Here is an 18,887-nt window from a genome sequence, read left to right as displayed (position 1 = left end):
GGAAATTAGCCTGGAGAGAGACAGTTTTCTTTTAGTTTGTCAATGAAGGAGTAATTGAGTTCTGATTTGCTCGTTGGCTCTTGAACAAAAAAATTCATGTCAAGTTTCAGAAGGAGGTCAAGTACATGGTATTGACAGACAATATGTTATGGTTTCTGAAAGCCCTTGCTCAAGACATCATTCTATATGAGCATTACAATCCCGTGCAAACGACCAGTATACACAGCGGTCGTGTCACAAATTATTATGCTAATATTTACCCAAGCATTGTATTGATCAATTAGCTGATGTAGTTCCATATGAATTGCTGCGGCACACACATTATCACATTTAAGAATACCAAGTTTGATTTCAGTTGTTATATTTTTCAGCAGAACTACTTCAGAAAAGTGAAGTTTCCAAGAATTTAACAACTTGTTGGCATCCGCGTGAGATTGGTTAACTTTTAGCAGATAGAATCCTTGGATCTCTTTTCTACTTAGAAGAGGAGGGTAGATTCTTTATCCAAATTTACTTGTTTGACTTTACACTGTTGCTGGAATTTCTATTAGATAATTTATTTTGGTTTTAAGGTGATTAATGTCTTTCACTTTTCTTCTTGCAATTTTGCACTGTAAACGAGATTTTATCCAAAATATTCAAAAATATTTTATAATGTTCCAAAATATTCTACAATATATATATATATATATATATATATATATATATATATATATTCCAAAAAAATATTAATCGTTATTACCCTAATATACATACATACACATACATAAAATATACACATACACAATATATATATATATATATATATATATATATATATATATATATATATATATATATATATATATATATATATATATATATATATATATATATATATATATATATATATATATATATATATATATACACACATGTGTATATATACGTGTGAATATGTATTTATGTATGTGCATGTTTTATGTACAGTATTGGACAAAACATTTGCAACCAACATCGAACAATGCTAAAAAGTGTTCCTAATTTTACATGTTTTAAAAACGAAACGAACTATACTACCACAGCAAACAGTTCAGGAGTCTGGAGTCATAGCATGTCTCCATGAGCAATCAGCTGACAGGTGACAGCACACAGGCAGAATTTCGTTGACAAGTGCCATTTTGCAGCGGACAAAACAAGTGCAACTTTTTTGGTGTGTTTCATTTTCTTAAGTCTGGTCCGTGTCAACGTCACGGAAGTTTTTTAATAATTAAAGGAAGTATCCAGAAGTTTCCAGACGCATGCAGAAGTTTCCAGAAGTTTCCAGAAGAAGCATCTGGAAGCATCCAGTAGCATCCAGAAATATCCAGAAATATCCAGAAACATTCAGAAGCATCCAGACGCATCCAAAAGCTTCCAGAAGCATCGAAAAAAAGCATCTAGAATCTTCCAGAACAGGTTCACACAGGTTCATTTTACTATATAAGAGACATGTAAATCGACATGTAATTCAGTCAGTATATGGAAGTCAATCAGTCAGTATTATCCAGACAGTTTATTGAAGTGAGTTTTATCAAAGTGTTTTATCGAAGAACATCAATACAAGAAGTGAAATACAACAAGTGTTTCATTACATCAATACAGTCCACATCCAACCAAGACGTTGTGTTCCACAGAGCATTATTGTATCATCACTAGGTAAATGTAACACGGTAAGCCTTGAGAAGCGTGATTATTTATTTTTTATTATTTTTATGACTTCAAGTGCAAAAATGGTTCCCGACAGTCTTGGATTGGAACTAAGAAAGAAAATTATTGGCGATTACGTAAGTGGAATGTCACAAAAAAGTATTTGTGATAAATATCGCGTGAAAAAATGAACCGTATCAAGACTAGGTTACAAATATTGTTCTATGTGGAAGTTGGCAGGAGATAACAAAGGTGGAAGACCGCGTTCCACCACTTCTAGAGATGATTCTATGATCGTCAGATTCGTCAAGAAGGATCCCTGGATATCATAAGTCGAGATAAAAAAGTAATTAGAGCTGCCTGTATCGGACCGAACAATCAGACGACGTGCTGTTGAAGCCGGATTGTTTTCTCGACGTCCTGCAAAGAAACCGCTGATTTCACTAAAAAACCAGAAGAAAAGACTCCAGCTTGCTACATCTCATATTGACTGAAATGTGCAGAAATGGCGAACTTTCCTGTTGAATCGAAGTTCAACATCATTGGGAGCGATGGCATTTGCTGTGTACGTCGACCGGCCGGAAAACGCCTCGATTTACGTTACTGCCATAAGACCGTGAAGCATGGTGGAGGCAATGTAATGGTCTGGGGGTGTTTTTCTGCTAACGGTCTAGGTCCAATACATCGAAACGATGGAATAATGGACCGTTTCATGTATAAAAATATCCTGAAAGATGTTATGTTACCTCATGCTGAATGGAATATGCCAATAAAATGGGTTTTTCAGCAAGACAACGATCCGAAACACACTGCAAAAGTAGTCAAGCAGTGGTTTCAAGACAACCACCTATCGGTGATGGATTGGCCTCCTCAATCTCCGGATCTCAACCCTATCGAGAACCTGTGGGAGATCGTCAACCGCAGAATTAATCGTGAAGGTGTTCGTTATAAGGATCAACTGTTTGAACAAATCCAAAAGGCCTGGGCAGCAATTCCACAAAGTTTCATTGATCACCTGATCGAATCTATGCCTCGAAGATGCAAGGCTGTGATTGACAACAAAGGATTCGCCACGAAATATTGATAGCGAAATACAGCTTGGTCAACATTTTGTCGAGTTGCACTTGTTTTGTCCTGAAGGAAATCAACTTTTTTTGATACTTTTGATTATTTTATTAATTTTCGTGTACAAATAATGAACTTTGTGATGAATAAAACTTGAAGAACTTTGTCTCTAAACAGTTACATAATTATTTCTCTAAATTGAAAAAATGCAGCACTTTTATATAAAGAAACTAAATTTGCATTATTTGGTTGCACTTGTTTTGTCCGATACTGTATGTGTATGTATGTATGTTAGGGTAATAACGATTAATATTTTTTTGGAATTTGGAAGTAACTAGAAAATGAAGAATAACGTTTAATGAACTAATAAGGTTTGTGCATTGTACACAGAGGTTATTATTTGAAATAGAGTCAGTGTAGTTCTCTGACTACTTTGTTGCTTAAACATTAAAGTTTTCTTTTTAAAAATATTTTATCCTACGCGTTTTCTCTTCTTCGTCTCGTGGAAATCTATAGGCTGACATTTTAGAATCGTTTGACTTTTCATATCTGTGATGTCATTTTGCGTGTCATGGCCAGTTACTTGAACGCCATGGTCTGTCAATTTAGATATCATCCATAGAAATATATAAATGCATTTATACATACTTATATACACTTATACACAAATTACTTTTTTGGGATATAAATTGTATTTGATTAGGAAGAAGTGGAATAGGTTATTCTTAAAGCAAACGTTGAATGAAGAACTTTTATAGGAAAAATTGTTCCAAGATTTACATCCATAAGTAACAGAACAGTGTTTTAAGACTAGGTTCAGATCATCACTGATTGAAGGTAGTATTGTGTTGGTGATTTCAGATAAACTGATAATTCAAGAGTTGAACAAGATCACATAGTTTAAGGATCGTAGACGTAAGATAAACCACATTAAGATTAAACTTGTTATTCTGAAAATGTATTTTTTTTGAAGATTGGATATCTTTAATACTGTTTGCTGCTGAGATTGTCTTCATATTTGACAAGCGTATATGTAAGCCAAAAATTACATGATATTTTTTATAGTGTTTCCAGATTGACATTAGGCAAACTTGAAAGATTGATAGCAAAAATGGTCAGCATTCTATTTGATCTGCCTAATTTTATGGTCTTTAATTCAATTCTATGGTCTTTAAGATAAGATACAAACAGTAGGTAGAAATCAATTATAGCTACAAGTTATTTGATCTAGTCCACAGGTATGATTTTCTGGCCACCTAATCTAAAGTTTAATTTTTATTGATTTTTGTTTTATTTGATTTAAATATGACCTATTCAGTTTTGCTACAGTAAAGAGTAAGCTTGTTTGAGTGAAGCCACTGAACTAGTTTGGCAAGATTATGGGTAATGTATACGTTAAATAAAGTTTCACTTAAAAAAACCAACATGTTGGTTTGTTTTTTTATGTTGGTTAGTTTTTTTAAGTGAAACTTTCGATCTAAAATGAATCATTCAGATCATTATGAACTCTGGCTGAGTTAGTTTAATTTTTTTTTAAATAAAGTTACCTGCAGGGATTTGGGAATGTAAGCATTTATAATCTATAAATGGATTTGTAACAATTCTCTTAATTTTTTCTATAAACCTTATTTGGTTCCAAAAAGTCCTCCGCTGTTATTGTAATTATTAATATATAACATTTCTCTATGGACAACTAATAAAATTTTGCAGACTTCAATTTGCAAATTCAATAACTAAGGGTAGATTTATAATAGCAAATGTACCCCAAAAAAAGCGACTAACAGCTCCAAAAAAGACAATCAAAATAAAGTTTCTATAAAAATCTTCTAAAAAAGATGACGATGGATTCAATGACAACACGGCTGATTCTTTTAATGTGCCAGATGGAAAATTTATAATTATAATGAGTCTTTGGCTGTGTAAAACAATTTATTCTATTTTAAGTGCAATTTGAACGAGTACTAATTGCAATAGTTTAAAAGTAAAAATTATTTTTACTTTTAAACTATAATTATAATTGTCACCATTATAATTGAATTGCATATTTAATTATTTCGATCATAGTGTATGTGTAATGTGCCATAGTGTATGTGTAATGTGCCATAATGTATGTGTAATGTGCCATAGTGTATGTGTAATGTGCCATAGTGTATGTGTAATGTGCCATAGTGTATATGTTATGTGCCATAGTGTATGTGTTATGTGCCATAGTGTATGTGTAATGTGCCATAGTGTATATAAAAGTGTCCAAAGTAAAAATTATGAGAAGAGTTTATAAAAACTTTTGTAACCGCAAAAAAATAAGATGAGAAAAATTTTAAATAACATTCAAAAACTTGACAAATTTGAGCAAAGACTAAAAGTTTTAATTGCTTACTCTTTTTAAAAAAATAAGTAAAAGGCGTTAAAAAGTAAAAAGAAGTTTTGGTTAAATGAAAATATATAATAATATGCGTGCCAAATATATCTAATTACCCGCACAATTATTTATCAATTAAAAAACATATCGACAAGATTCTCCTTCGTATGTGATAATAGCATTTTGCTTTTCAAAAATGAAAAAATATAAAAAACGAAATATCTAAAAAAAAGAAAAGAAAATTAAATGAAAGAATATACAATGAAATTCAAAAGTTAAATAAAAGTAATAAAAAAGTTTTATAAAAAAATGGTTAAAAATGGCTGCACACCGAATCTTAGTCAGAAGCAACAGTTATCCTTGATCATATGATTTGTAAAAATTAAAATGAATTCAAGTTCTCTAAAGAGTGTAAATGAAGATATAAGCATCAAAAAACATTTCCTGATGTTTTTTTACAAGAGTTAGATGAAATTGGATTGCAAATGAGGGACTGCAGGGGACAATGGTATGACAAATGTTCCAACATGAAAGTTATCTACTCTGAAGTACAGGCACGGATCTTAGGAATAAATCCTTTGGATTTATTTCTAAGATCCGTGCCTGATTAGGATATATTTTTTACATGTATATATTACATGTATATATATATTTATTTTACATGCCCTGCACTAGTCATAGCCTCAACTTCCTCAACTTTAATTTGGAAGCAAAATGTTGACCTAAACGCAGCAAAATGTTCACCTAAATCTATGACGTTTTTTGGTGTTGTGCAAAGAATTTATATACTTTGTTCTTCGTCAACAATGCAATGGCAAATTTTCATGAAACACGTACCGACTCTGAATGTAAAATGGTCCTGTGACACTCGTTGGGAAATTAAACTGGAAAGAGTAAAAGCGCTTTGATATCAAATTAAGGAAGTTCATACTGTATTAGTTGAAATAGTTGAGTTCTCTGAAGATTCAAAAGCCAATAATGAAACACCATCAGTTATAAAAAATAGAGTTGAAAGTATTGAAATAGCAAATGTTTAAAGTGGAGTATTTTTTTAGTTATTGCAGATACTGCAATTTCTAAAACTGAACTTCTACCGGCTGAGGTGGAAACAGCTGCAGGGATTTTAAGATTTATTCACCGGATTCAAAACCCATTTCCGAACGCATTTATAGCGTATAGAATTTTACTGACTATACCTGTAACTGTGGCAAGCGCAGAAAGGAGTTTTTTACGCTTGAAACTTATCATATTGGTTGTCCATGGGTCAAGAAAGACTATCATCCGTAGCAACGTTATCAATTAAATCTGGCACAACAACAAAAATCAATTTTGATGACATTTATGACGAATTCGCTGGAATGAAAGCGAAAAAAGGTACAGTTCTACAATTCATATAAGGTGAGTCTAAATTTTGACATCTAAGTTTTCATCCTTTTGACGTAATTTTAAAAATTATCTAAACGTGGACAATTGTTTTTTCAGTTAACAAGAACAACTTGTTTTTATTTTCCAGGATTCTATTATAAAACAAATGTCTTTTATTTTACAGATGTAAACACTTATTATAAAGCATCTACCTTCCTATGAGCACCCTTCATATTGATTGCTGAAAATATTATTTATAACTGGTTATTCAATGACAACCCAACAAAGAAAACTTTATTTGTTATTCTAATTCAGAATAGTTTTAAGATACGTTGGTTCCGTAACCCTTGAACTTGTGAATATGCTTTTTAATTTTATTCAAATTGAAGATCATTGTGGTTGAAATTTTTCTAAATTTACTGTAAATTTCTTTGTAGGAGTCATAATTTGTTTAAAAATTGTAGATTTTAATCTTATGATAACGCGTAAAAATATTTGGACAGTATAAAGAAGTAATAGCAAAAGTCTTAGAGAAAAAATCCACACCATTACCCTGTGCTGTACACTCAATAAATATTATTGGAATTTTGAATATTGATTCATGTATTAAAGCCATCAATTTCTTTGAAATTGTTAAAGAAACCTGCAATTCGATGCATCTACAAAAAAGTGGAATGAACTTGAAAAACATTGCAGTTAAATCTAAAGACGGAATGGAGTGCCATAAACTCACTCAATTAAAACTATTAACCGAAATTATAAATGTTTAACAGATACATTATTAGCAGTATTTGAAAGTGAATTTTTTGATGTTGAACCGCGATCTGCACCAAGTTATTAAAAAATAGATGAGTTTGAATGAGTTTGTAACTTTGATTAGTTCAAAGAAATAGATTTGATTATATAACAATATATTTGTTTATAATACACCTTTTATGTCATTTTTTTTGTAAAGTTTAATATATCAAGTTTCCTATGTCAAGAGCTAAATAATAAAACAACATATTCAACTAAATTTACACGATAAAACAGCCTATAAGCTTAATTTTAGAAGTTAACAGCTGACAAATCTAAAAATTATTGACTTTTTATACTATATAAATATAGTTTACCTGCAAAATGCTATAATTATTTCTTCATCTTCTTTGTTCAAGAGATTCCATGCAAGTTTTTTCCCCCGTCCGGCAAACAGAGACACATTATTTCAGCTATTGAATGCAACCACAATGAAACAGCTTATACTTTTTCACCTATCTTTTATGCGTAATAGTGAATTAAAAACCATCTTTCAAGTTTTTCGATTCCAAGTTTTATCCAAAGTTGTTTGATACCAGTTAATTGTTTAAAAACCCAAATTGAGATCGAAACAACATCTTTGTCAGCTGCTTGAATACAGACAATTTGGTGCCGACTGCCTACTGCGTTTTTATTATGTAGCAATGTTCTAGTGTCAGCTTCCACGTGGTTAAAAGTGATATTACACAACATAGTTTCATCTAACGTTGTTAACTAAAAGTCAAACTTCGGTACTTAGTATAAAGTTTGTTGCAAGCATTTTGAACAATTTTTGTTGAGCTCATTTTTGTTTTCATCCAATCCTAAGAACCGTGACCAGTTTTTCTAAACTAAAGGACGTCAAAGAAGAAAAAAAATTTTTTCAGAAGAATCACAACTGGAGGGTACAAACCCAGAGCTTTAATCATAAAAATTTAAAAGCAATTTTTTTCAGAGAATCATCGATATTTTTTAATATCGATGATTCTCTGAAAAACAAGATAAAATTAATTGGGCTTAGTTTATAAATCAACGAGTTTGTTAAAGAAAAATACAAAAAAAAGTTGTTGTAAATTAAAGTTATTATTCAATGGATGAAATAATTGTATGAAACATTATTTGGGTTTTTTATCTCAATTTTTTATTCTAAAAAAAAGAAATATTTGGGGATTTTTTGGACGACTAGAATAACGTCTCTTTCTAAAGTAAAAAAACATCTCTGGGGCGCCTTTAAAAGACATAATTAGGACGTCTATGATAGAAGTTCATAACTCTTTGACTATAGATCATTTTAGGACGTCTTATGGACAAAAAATTAGACGTGATGTCAATTCCATTAGGACGCCTGTAAGCCTGCTGGGGATCATAGTTTACTTCTCCGAATCCATGGATACTTTTCATTGTGTGAAGAGCCGTCATGATGACGCATGTCGTATGCAAACAATGGCCTTTAGATTTTATTCATCAAATTTTATTTAAGCATAGCTTCAGAATTTTTTAATAAAAAAAATATTCAGGCATAATTACTTTTTATTCATTTTAGTGTTAACCCTCTGATGGTGTCACCCGGTGCGGACCGCACCCCTAGCGACGCCACTGCCAACAACTGATGTTGTTGTAACAAACAACATCAGTTGTTGGCAGTGGCGTCGCTACAGGTTACTAAAAACAAGTACACCGATATCCAGGTTTTTTATGTGATACACCTTTATTTTTATATATCATAATTTCTTTACTTTTTTTCTTTAAGATTTATGACATATTTAAGCGTTTTAGAGAACTAAATTGACATAAGTTACGTTAAGCACTTTAGTGTCTTTTATAAACATTTTATAGACCGATTTCAAATGTTTAAAAAATATTCAATCCCGTGGACATGCGCACTAAACTGGCAGGCAAAAAATATAAATATTCTGCAATAAACATTTAGGAAACTTGCATTTTATTATTTTTTCACCTAAAATTACAGCTCTAGATACGTTTGTAAGTTATTTTAAAAAATGCCTGATAGTTGCTGTGTAGTAGGATGTGCAAATAGAAAAAGTTTTACAAAGTTTTTAAGTTTTTACCGCATTCCAAATGGTCATTCCACATAAGAATTTAACAGACGACAACTTTGGCTGAATGCTCTTCATAGAGAAAACTGGCCTGATAAAATGATTAAAAATGCTCGTGTATGCAGCAAACACTTTGTTTCAGGTCATTTTTAGCTCCGATTTGTTAATTTTTATTCAACATAATCATTTATATATATATATATCTAAGTGTGAGTGCAGTGGTAAATTTAACACAAACAGTATTATTAAAAATGTTTGAGGTATACAGTCAACAGTATTTAAAGTGATTACTAGTTCAACTTTAGTTTGCATTATACAGCTTTTTGTAATCATGTGTAATCTCAAAGGTATTTGATTGTAACATAAGATGTTCATTTTATATTATTTATAGGTAAACGATCGGATGAACCTAATCATCCAGATTATGTACCTTCAGTTTTTTATGTACAAACCCAATAGTTCAGGTCATAAACGATTGCAGCGATATCAAAGATATCAATCACGAGAAAAGAAACAAAAAACATTTTCAGGAGATAATATTTTTAATGAACAATCAGCATATGTTGAAACTGAAGAATGCTGTTTTCTGAAAATGAGAAGTTTTCTGGAAATAGCATAGAAGAATCTGTGTTGTTTAAAAGTGTTGGTATCCAATGTGATTTGAGCACGGAAGAGTTATTAAAAGAGGAAAATCAAAAATTAGTTATGGAATTACGTGATAGGAACATGGAAGTTTATCTTTTAAGACAAGAAAAGGAAGAACTTAAAAAAAGGGATTTAATTTTCAGCAATGAAAAAATAAAAGAAAACAATGCTCATTTAAATTTTTTTACAGGGCTACCAAATATAGCAACATTTGTATGGATTCTTTCTTTATTAACAATGACAAATGATGTAAAGCTTTGTTCATCTCTTTTATCAAAAGAAAACCATTTTTTAGTTATACTTATAAAGTTGCGACTTGGGTTGTTAAATAAAGATATTGCATTTCGTTTTAGTGTCTGTGAAAGTGTAACATCCAGAATTTTGAGAAATTGGTTACCAGCACTAGCCATTTGCTTACAACCCTTAATAAAATGGCCTAGTAAATGTGTAATAAGAAGTAACCTGCCAGAGTGTTTTATAAAGAGATTTAGAAACTGTGTATGCATAATTGACTGCTATGAGATTTTTATTGAAAGACCATCAAATCTAACAACTCGTGCTCAATCATGGTCATATTATAGGCACAACAGTACAGTAAAATACTTAATCGGGATCAGTCCAACAGGTGCAATTACTTTTTTGTCTGGTGGTTGGGAGGTCGAGTTTTGGACAAGGAGCTAACAAATCAATCTGGCTTTTTCAAATATATAAATTTTGGAGATTGCATTTTAGCAAATAGGGGATTCCTCATTAAAGATGAGCTTGTAAAGAAAGGAGCAAACCTTTAACTTCCAGCATTTTTAAAAGGAAAACAACAATTTAGTCCACAAAAACTTGGAACTTCAAGGCAACTGTCAAATGTCAGAATACATGTTAAACGCATTATTGGCAGAGTCAAACAATTTAGAATTTTACAAACCACCGTGCTGATCAGACAAATTGATCTGTTAGATGATACAATGGTTGTAATACCGGCCCTTGTAAATTTAAACAAAGACATTATAAAGTGATACAATGTTTTGCAGAATTGTATGAAATCTAAGTTAGATAAAAAACAACCTAATGAACCACACCTTTCTGTCTTTATCAATTTATTGATAAATCTCCTTATATTTTGCTTAAGAATATTTACATAAACTATATTTATATATAACTAAGGGTAGTTTTATTTTATCTATAAAAAAGCCTAACGAACCTTTGGGTTGTGTTAACATCACAGAGCCCAACTAATGATTCATACAGCAAATAATGTTGTAGAGCTGTTTACCTTGCAAATATGTTACAAGCCTTAGGCATTTTGCAGTGGGTAATTAAGAATCAAAAGGTGCATACTGTTGGTAATAAATAGCTTATTTTATTTAAATATGACATTCTTCTATTGTGTTATATTACCATATCTAATAAAAATATAATATGAATACATAGCCATAACATAAATATTAGTTATCACTAAATGGTACTTTTAATAAAGAAATATAGTAATTAACTCCTGCATTGAGGACAGAACCAGGAACTTCTTGGTTTCCTTGTAACATATACACATGAGTAATGAAACCATTTTTTATGGAACAACTTGCATTACTGCATGAAATCATGAGACCAAATTCAGGTTTCATGCAAAAACAACACTGTTTTCTATGTTGAAAGTCTTCGTCTCTTTTTCTGCTGACAATTTCTGGTAAAATAACATTGAAGAAATATTTAGCCAAAACATTAACAGCTACTTTAAGAAAATAATTATCACGCTGTACAGTACACTGTAAATAATTGTTTTGCTTAACTGGGGACCACATAGAAAACTCACCGAAGGTAACTTTGCAAACGAACATTTGTAATTGCATCTGGAAAAAGTAAGGGCGATTTGATTTTAGACCATTACTATTAAGGGGAAATTTTAAATGCCCATATAATTATAAAAAACCATTTTTATAATTATATGGGCATTTAATCTCTAAAACACCCTTTCCATGACAAGAACAGGTAAATATTCCATCAGGAGAAGCTCCAAAAAAAGGCATATCAGCCATAACATAAAAACCAGAGTTAATAAACGAAAAATTGCTGCGCTTCTTTAACTGGACCTCATAAAATGTATTTTTGGCACAATTTTCCATTTTCTTACCGTATTGTGTAAATTTGCTATAAAAATCTTTTTTATATTGCATGATTTCTTGGATAAGAGATTCACTGAGAACAAATTTATTTGTGTGAAATACATTAAAAAATATTGAAGCTGTAATTCTTTCTGCCCGATGAACCTGCCAAGCTGATGATAGATTTTGTTGATATGTTACTTTGGTAAGTTGATTGTATTGTTTTTCAAAATAAGTTTGACTAAAGTCTTCATAAAGTTGTTTAGAGTGTTTTAAAAGCTTGAACTGAGATAGATCTTTGCAAGTAGGATCAAACAAGCTAGTTATAGGTTCTGGTAAACAATTCATCTCATCTTCAGAACCTGACTCAGTATCACTTGATTTATGATGGCTATTACTATCTAAGCTGGTAAACATAACAGATTTAGGATTGGATTGGCGTAAGGTGTTAAAGTCGCTGACTGATATGCAAAATGATGGGTCAATATATGAATAATTCCCATTTAATTTAAACATAGTTGATGCTCTTATACCTTTTTTTTTTAATACAAGCTCATTAATTGAGGGTAACTGTCCTCTTTTTTTATTTTTGCTAAAATTCATAGCACTTAATGGTGCTGCATTAACACTGCGCTTTGAGGTATTCCATGAACTTATTGACGCATCTTCTCTATTTAAACGGCGATGCACAGCAGCCTCAAATTTAAAAAGTAGAGCTGCGATATGTGAGCAAGCTGAACCTAGTCCCACTGGACAAGTGCAGCTGTTTTTTTTAACCCACCCAATATTTGTGAAGACAAACCCATACATCATACATGGAACTTTTTATGCTGACTCGCTGGCTTGGAAGAACCTAAATAAAGATAACACCTATTTGCAGTAAAATATGAAAAGTTATTTCTATATAATTAAATTTTTGTCAACTTTGCTATACTCTAAAATGTAGTTCTCAAAATTTAAGATTTATTTTTTGAATTATAAAAAAGTTGGATGTAACGAAATGTTTATTTAATTTCTCCTACTCTATATAGCGTAACTAAGTTATTTGACAGTGATAGTGAACAAAAATCGCTTTGCTACTAATATACTAAAATTAAGAGCAAACAAATTAGTTTAAAACCAACATATAATATATATACCCACATATACATATATGTATATAAAAATGCAGCTGTGTATGCAGTAAATTTATTGCAGACATGTGTATGCAGATAGAATTAATAACTGATTATGTTTATTTCAACTATGGACCTTGTACTTTTTGTCTCAAACAAAGTAATAAATAAAAAAATAAAATATAACCATAGTTTTTATAAAACAATAATCTTCGTTGATGCTGGGAGCATACCAACAATCCTGCACATGGCCACACAAAAAATATGTTTTATATGCCTCCATTGATTTATATGCTTTGGTATTTTCTTTTGTAAACTCACTAGGAGTGTCTATGAGAAAAAATAAAACGTCTCTCCAAGTAATGTCAGGCAACTTTGTAATGTCTTTCTTCCAAACACTAAAATTTTCTGGTTGACTATAGTTAAACCGCAATTTTAATTTTGTTTTGCCTGCCAGTATCAGGGCGCTTATTGTTTACATTTTGCTTATACGTCACTTGAAATTGGTCTATATAATTAACCTGAAATGTTAATTTTAATTTTATTGCGTTTAAAATTTGTAGCACTTCTGGTTATTAAGAAATTTGCACTTTTATACTTCATGATTTGACTTTTTTTAAACAAAAAAATCCGTAATTTTAAATTCAGTCTTATTTTGAATTTTTTTTTGTCATTATTGTAAATGTGTATAAGCGCAAAAATTTTAAGAACAACTTTAGGCAATAATCAATCTGTTATTTTTCATGTATAAACTTTTAAAAAGTAATAAACAAATAAAATAACGTTTAATTCACAACTGACTAAACTTTAGAACAGCAAAAATAATTATGCAAATTAATATAATCATAGCCCTGATTTTACTCTATTGAAAAATTAGAACATCAAATTGTGAACAATTAAAACACTAGGTTGACAATTTTTCAATTTTCTCAAATATCATATTTAATATATATTATATTAAATATGATATTTATAATATATATTAATAGGTACGTGGACTGATTTTTTTTAATTATTCAAATACTATAATGTTATATATCATTAAAAAGCTCTCAAGTACAGTATTTTAAAGGTGAAAAAATTACGAAAATCAGACAATTCTATAAAAAGTTATGACGTTTTTAGTAGCAAATTTTCGATATATGGATTTCTTGATAAAACTGTGGTCAAAAAAATTTTTTTTTTACATAAATTTTTATAACGTTGCCAATTCTTATTCAAAAACCTATAACTTGGTATCAAAAGATAGGTGTAAAAATGGGCTTTAATTTCAAACTTTTTTCTAGGTAAATGGCGTATCAAGGGATCCAGAGGGGGTACTAATCCACCACCGACACCTCACAAAAAACACTTTTTCTCCATGAAAGAGTGTTTTTTTTATGAAATTGATAATATTTATGAATAACATGTTGGTATTATTTTATTCTACATCACTAGCGAGTATCACAGGTCTATCAAAAAGTTGGGTGTTAGGTTGTGGGTAAGGTTTAACACACCCTATCAAATTTCATCCTTTTAAATATTGTAGTTTTTACTAAAATGAGTAAATTATAAAAAATAAATATAACATTTTAATACTTTCAAAAATAGTAATTTGTGGTGTATAAAATTACCTTTTTTGGAGGGGGCGTATGCCTCCCCCTCCTCTCTGCTGCCCTAAACCTGAAAAAAAAAATTAATAATAATTTCACAAAAAATGTTAAAATGCTTTATTAAACAGAGAGAAATTAGAATAAAAACTAATTTACCACATTACAAGATGCGTTTGAATATTCATTTTGTCCTTTAAAGGGACCGATTAGCCACTCCAACCTTAACAAAAAACACACAAAAACAATAAGTATTTTGAAACAAAAAATGCAATTAAGTTGTGTCTTGGCTTTTAGTGAATGATTTAATTTTTCAATTCCATTAATGAATAAAATTAAATCATTTTTAACAATAGACACCAATCTAAAATGATACTCATAAATTAAAACTTGCATTTAATATAGGCTATAAAATTCTTATGAAACTTTATTTGCATTTGAAAGTGGTAATTATCTATGGGTACCACTTTTAAATTTATTTTATCACAAACAACATTGAAAATATGCAAAATATTTGTTGCAACTACTACACTTGTTAATTATTAAAATTCTTTTTTATAATTATTTTGGCAAAAAACTCAGGTAAAAATAAAAAAATACCAAGAATAATTTAATGTAAAAATTGGGACAATAAGGAAAACAAATTAACTAATATTGTATATTATTAAAGAAAAATAAAGGAATGGTGGCACCATGTTAACTTTTTAATTGTTTATATTGAAGTTTACATAATGGCTGCCACCATTCTGCCTAGGTCGACCTCTTCTGCCACGACCACTTGCAGTACCTCTGCTGCTGTCCCCAGCACTCCTGTTTGGGGGATAATAGGGCCATCTAAAAAGAGGGTTATCTTTGCCCCCAAACCGGATCCAATGCAAATATGACCTCTTGCTGGTGGGTCCAGGATGCTGGGTCCTGTAAACCCTGTAGACTTCACATATAAGCTCTAAAAGCAAATAAATAATAACTATATTAGTAACAAATGGCATTATGTAACACTTAATAAACATTTTTTACTTGTTAAAGTTTGTCTAAATATATAAAATTATTGACTAATAAATCACTGATAGGTAAACAAATTTTTAATAGGAGTAAAAATTTCAATACTGCTAGTAATTTCCTTTTATAAGAATTCAAATGAAAACACAATATAAATTTATTCAACAGTGAATATTAATAGGAATAATAAAAATTTGATAACCATTCAGATACATTTTTAATACATAAATTTACCAACAGAAGGTTGAGCATGTGGAACTAAAGGTAGAAAAAGTTGTCTTTAAAGATATTGCAATTGCTGAGAAATGTGCACACATATTAAAAAATAATAGTTTTTAGACATACCAGTTGTTGCAGATGAACATGAAACTAAGGTTAAAAAGTTGTAATAAGAAAAATTGCAATTGATGAAAAATACATACACAATTAGAAGGTAAAATTTTTAAAACTTACCAATCGTAGAAGATGTACACGGTCCTAAGGTTAAAAAGTTGTAATAAAAAATTAATATGGCAAATGATGTATAATGGATACACATATTAACAAGTAATATTTTTTAGACATACCATTTGATGCAGAGGACGATGAAACTAAGGTAAAAAAAGTTTTAAAAAAGAAAAATATATCAATTGATAAAAAAGGCATACACAAATAGAAAGTAAAAACTTTAAAACTTACCAATCGTACCAGATGAAGATGGTCCTAAGGTTAAAAAGTTGAAATAAAAAATTAATATAGCAAATGATCAAAAATGGATACACATATAAAAAGTAATATTATTTAGACATACCACTTGATGCAGACGACAATAAAACTAAGGTAAAAAAGTTGTAATAAAAAACAAATATTGCAATTGATGAAAAATTCATACACATAGTAGAAAGTAAAGTATTTAAAATATACCAATTGTAGCGGATGAGGATGTTCTTGAGGTTAAAAAATTTTAATAGAAAATAAATATTGCATTTGTTGAGAAATGCACACACATATTAAAAAGTAATAGTTTTAAACTTACCACTTGTTGCAGTTAAAGTTGGAACTAAGGTTAAAAGATTGTTATAAAAAATAAATGTTGCATTTGATAAGGAATGCATAAAAGGTTTTTAGAACTTACCAACTGTACCAGATGAAGATGGTTCTAAAGTTAAAAAAGGAGTAAGACACAGCAAAAAAAATTAGTTTAGCATTAAAATTATTCACAGAATAATTTTACCTGGTTTTCAAAATTACTAACTATAGCAAGTGATGAAAGGAGAGTTAAACAAAATATGAGTTAAACCTAGACACACATCTCTAAACTTGTGTTACTATGATTCATAACAAAAGTTATAATATACAAACTTACCAATGGTAGACCTTGTCGATTCAACTAAAGGTAACAAAAAATTGTACGATAAAAAATAACATCTTGTAATTGCCAAAAGTAAGTTCAAAAAATAACAACTAAAAAATTAAAATATAAAGATTATATGTATGTAAACAAGAAGCTAACATTAAGAATGGGTATATACTTATGTAATCAATAAACATATATAAATTAGTATACATCAAGACAATAATAGTTATATCTTATATTTAAAAAAACTTTAGAAACATTAAATTAATGCAAAAATGTTATGGGAATTATACTTATGAAATCTCAAAAAATCTATAATGATAGTGCTAGGATCTAAACAAGAAGCAAATATTAGACATGTTTGTATAATTATTTAAATAATATTTAAAGGATGAAGTAGTATACAACAGGAAAATAATAAAAGAAGATGAGTGTAATTTTTATATCATTTTTAAACTAAACACTAGAAAATATGTTTGTTAAGAATAAATCAATATAAATTCGATTTGTAGACTTCTATAGAAATTAAAAGAAAAGAAGCAAATTATACAAATCATAAAATAACTTATTTTTAACAAAGTATTTGTTAATATACAAATAAGTATTATTAATACTTTTTGTGTATTAACAAATTTTTATACTTATGTGATGTTTTAATGAACCTGTGAAATGATACTTTTATCTATCAATAAAATCAAAACAGTTTTAATCTAGTAGTATTAGATTAAAACTGTATTATTAAAAATGTATTATTATAAAAATGTATTTCACTTTATTAAAAATGTATTAGTAATACATTAATCTTTTTATACTTAAGATTATCTTACCAAGATAAATAAAAGGTTTTTACATTTAAGTTGAGGTTAAGTGAGGTTTTTACATTTAAGTTATTGTTTTAAAAATAGTTAGCAATAATATAGTTATGAAAAAAAAAATTTGCTTACCATCTGTTAGAGAATCTATATATTTTTGTAAGTCTTTTTTTTTCTATTTTATCTGTTTTTTCCACTGTTATCTAATAATAAAAATAATGCAGAAAAAAAAAATTGTTTTTCGAAGAACTGGCCTCCCTATCCGCCCCCGTATTTTTATAGTTCGCTGTTACCGAAAAAAAATTCATCAAAACAGAAATTAGGTACCAATAGTGCTGCACTTAGTTATATACCTGCTCCCATTTTTTTTTGGCTGAAATTTGGCAGGTAAAAAGAAAATACATGTAGAAAGTAGAATAAATGATAAAAAAAGCGGGCTCAACATTTCTTTGATACGAAATTAAAGTGAGAACATCGACTAAATTTTCATAGAAAATTGTCAGCAAAAAAATTCATAAAAAAGTTAGGCAACCATACTTAAAAATAATATAAGAATCAAGCTTGACCTTTCTTCTTTCAAAAAATATTCTATGTTTATATGTGTTTCTAAAAAGAAATACCTCAAAAAAACGTTTGCCTAATGCTGCCTAAAAAAAGTGGTATTTAGAGAATAACACATAGTAAACTATCTGCTCCCATTTTTTTTTCTTTGAAAATTGGCATGTGCTTAGAAAATGCATGTAGAAAGTTAAATCAATAATAAAAAAAGCGGGCTCAACATTTCTTCTACTATAAACTAATGTGAGAACATATACTATATTTTCAGGACCATAACAAACCATGAAAAATTAGTACCCATACATTAAAAGCTACATAAAAATCAAGATTAACCCTTCTTCTTTCAGAAAAATATCTAGGCTTATATATGTTTCTAAAAAGAAATACCACAAAAAAACGTTTGTCTGACGCTACCTAATAAAAAGTGAAAAAAACGTGGAACAAAATTTTAG

At 29.5% G+C, this 18,887-nt stretch overlaps 2 protein-coding genes and 1 long non-coding RNA gene across 3 annotated transcripts; 1 reads left to right on the top strand and 2 right to left on the bottom strand.

Moving 5' to 3' along the window:
- The first annotated feature begins 9,864 nt into the window (after positions 1–9,864).
- LOC136092014 (uncharacterized) lies at positions 9,865–10,614 on the top strand. The gene has a single exon (XM_065819735.1). It carries the CDS (start codon positions 9,865–9,867, stop codon positions 10,612–10,614), a length of 750 nt encoding a protein of 249 aa, XP_065675807.1.
- Positions 10,615–11,309: 695 nt separating this feature from the next.
- On the bottom strand, positions 11,310–15,987 carry LOC136092252 (uncharacterized). The gene is made up of 3 exons (XM_065820052.1): positions 14,890–15,987; positions 14,755–14,803; positions 11,310–12,879 (listed from the first exon to the last, which is right to left on the bottom strand). Exon 3 carries the CDS (start codon positions 12,837–12,839, stop codon positions 11,844–11,846), a length of 996 nt encoding a protein of 331 aa, XP_065676124.1. The 5' UTR covers positions 12,840–12,879; positions 14,755–14,803; positions 14,890–15,987; the 3' UTR covers positions 11,310–11,843.
- Positions 15,988–16,406: 419 nt separating this feature from the next.
- Positions 16,407–17,174, bottom strand: LOC136092251 (uncharacterized). The gene is made up of 5 exons (XR_010644300.1): positions 17,075–17,174; positions 16,844–16,867; positions 16,745–16,768; positions 16,520–16,543; positions 16,407–16,431 (listed from the first exon to the last, which is right to left on the bottom strand). It is a non-coding gene; the product is annotated as an uncharacterized LOC136092251 (long non-coding RNA).
- Positions 17,175–18,887: the final 1,713 nt, after the last annotated feature.

This window comes from Hydra vulgaris, chromosome 15 (genome assembly GCF_038396675.1).
Source record: "Hydra vulgaris chromosome 15, alternate assembly HydraT2T_AEP".
Taxonomy (NCBI): Eukaryota; Metazoa; Cnidaria; class Hydrozoa; order Anthoathecata; family Hydridae; genus Hydra; species Hydra vulgaris.
This window is presented reverse-complemented; position numbering and strand designations above follow the sequence as displayed.

Excerpts from the sequence above, each read along its gene's own strand:
- LOC136092252 (XM_065820052.1), bottom strand. The coding sequence starts at position 12,839 with ATGATGTATGGGTTTGTCTTCACAAATATTGGGTGGGTTAAAAAAAAC.
- LOC136092014 (XM_065819735.1), top strand. The coding sequence starts at position 9,865 with ATGCTGTTTTCTGAAAATGAGAAGTTTTCTGGAAATAGCATAGAAGAA.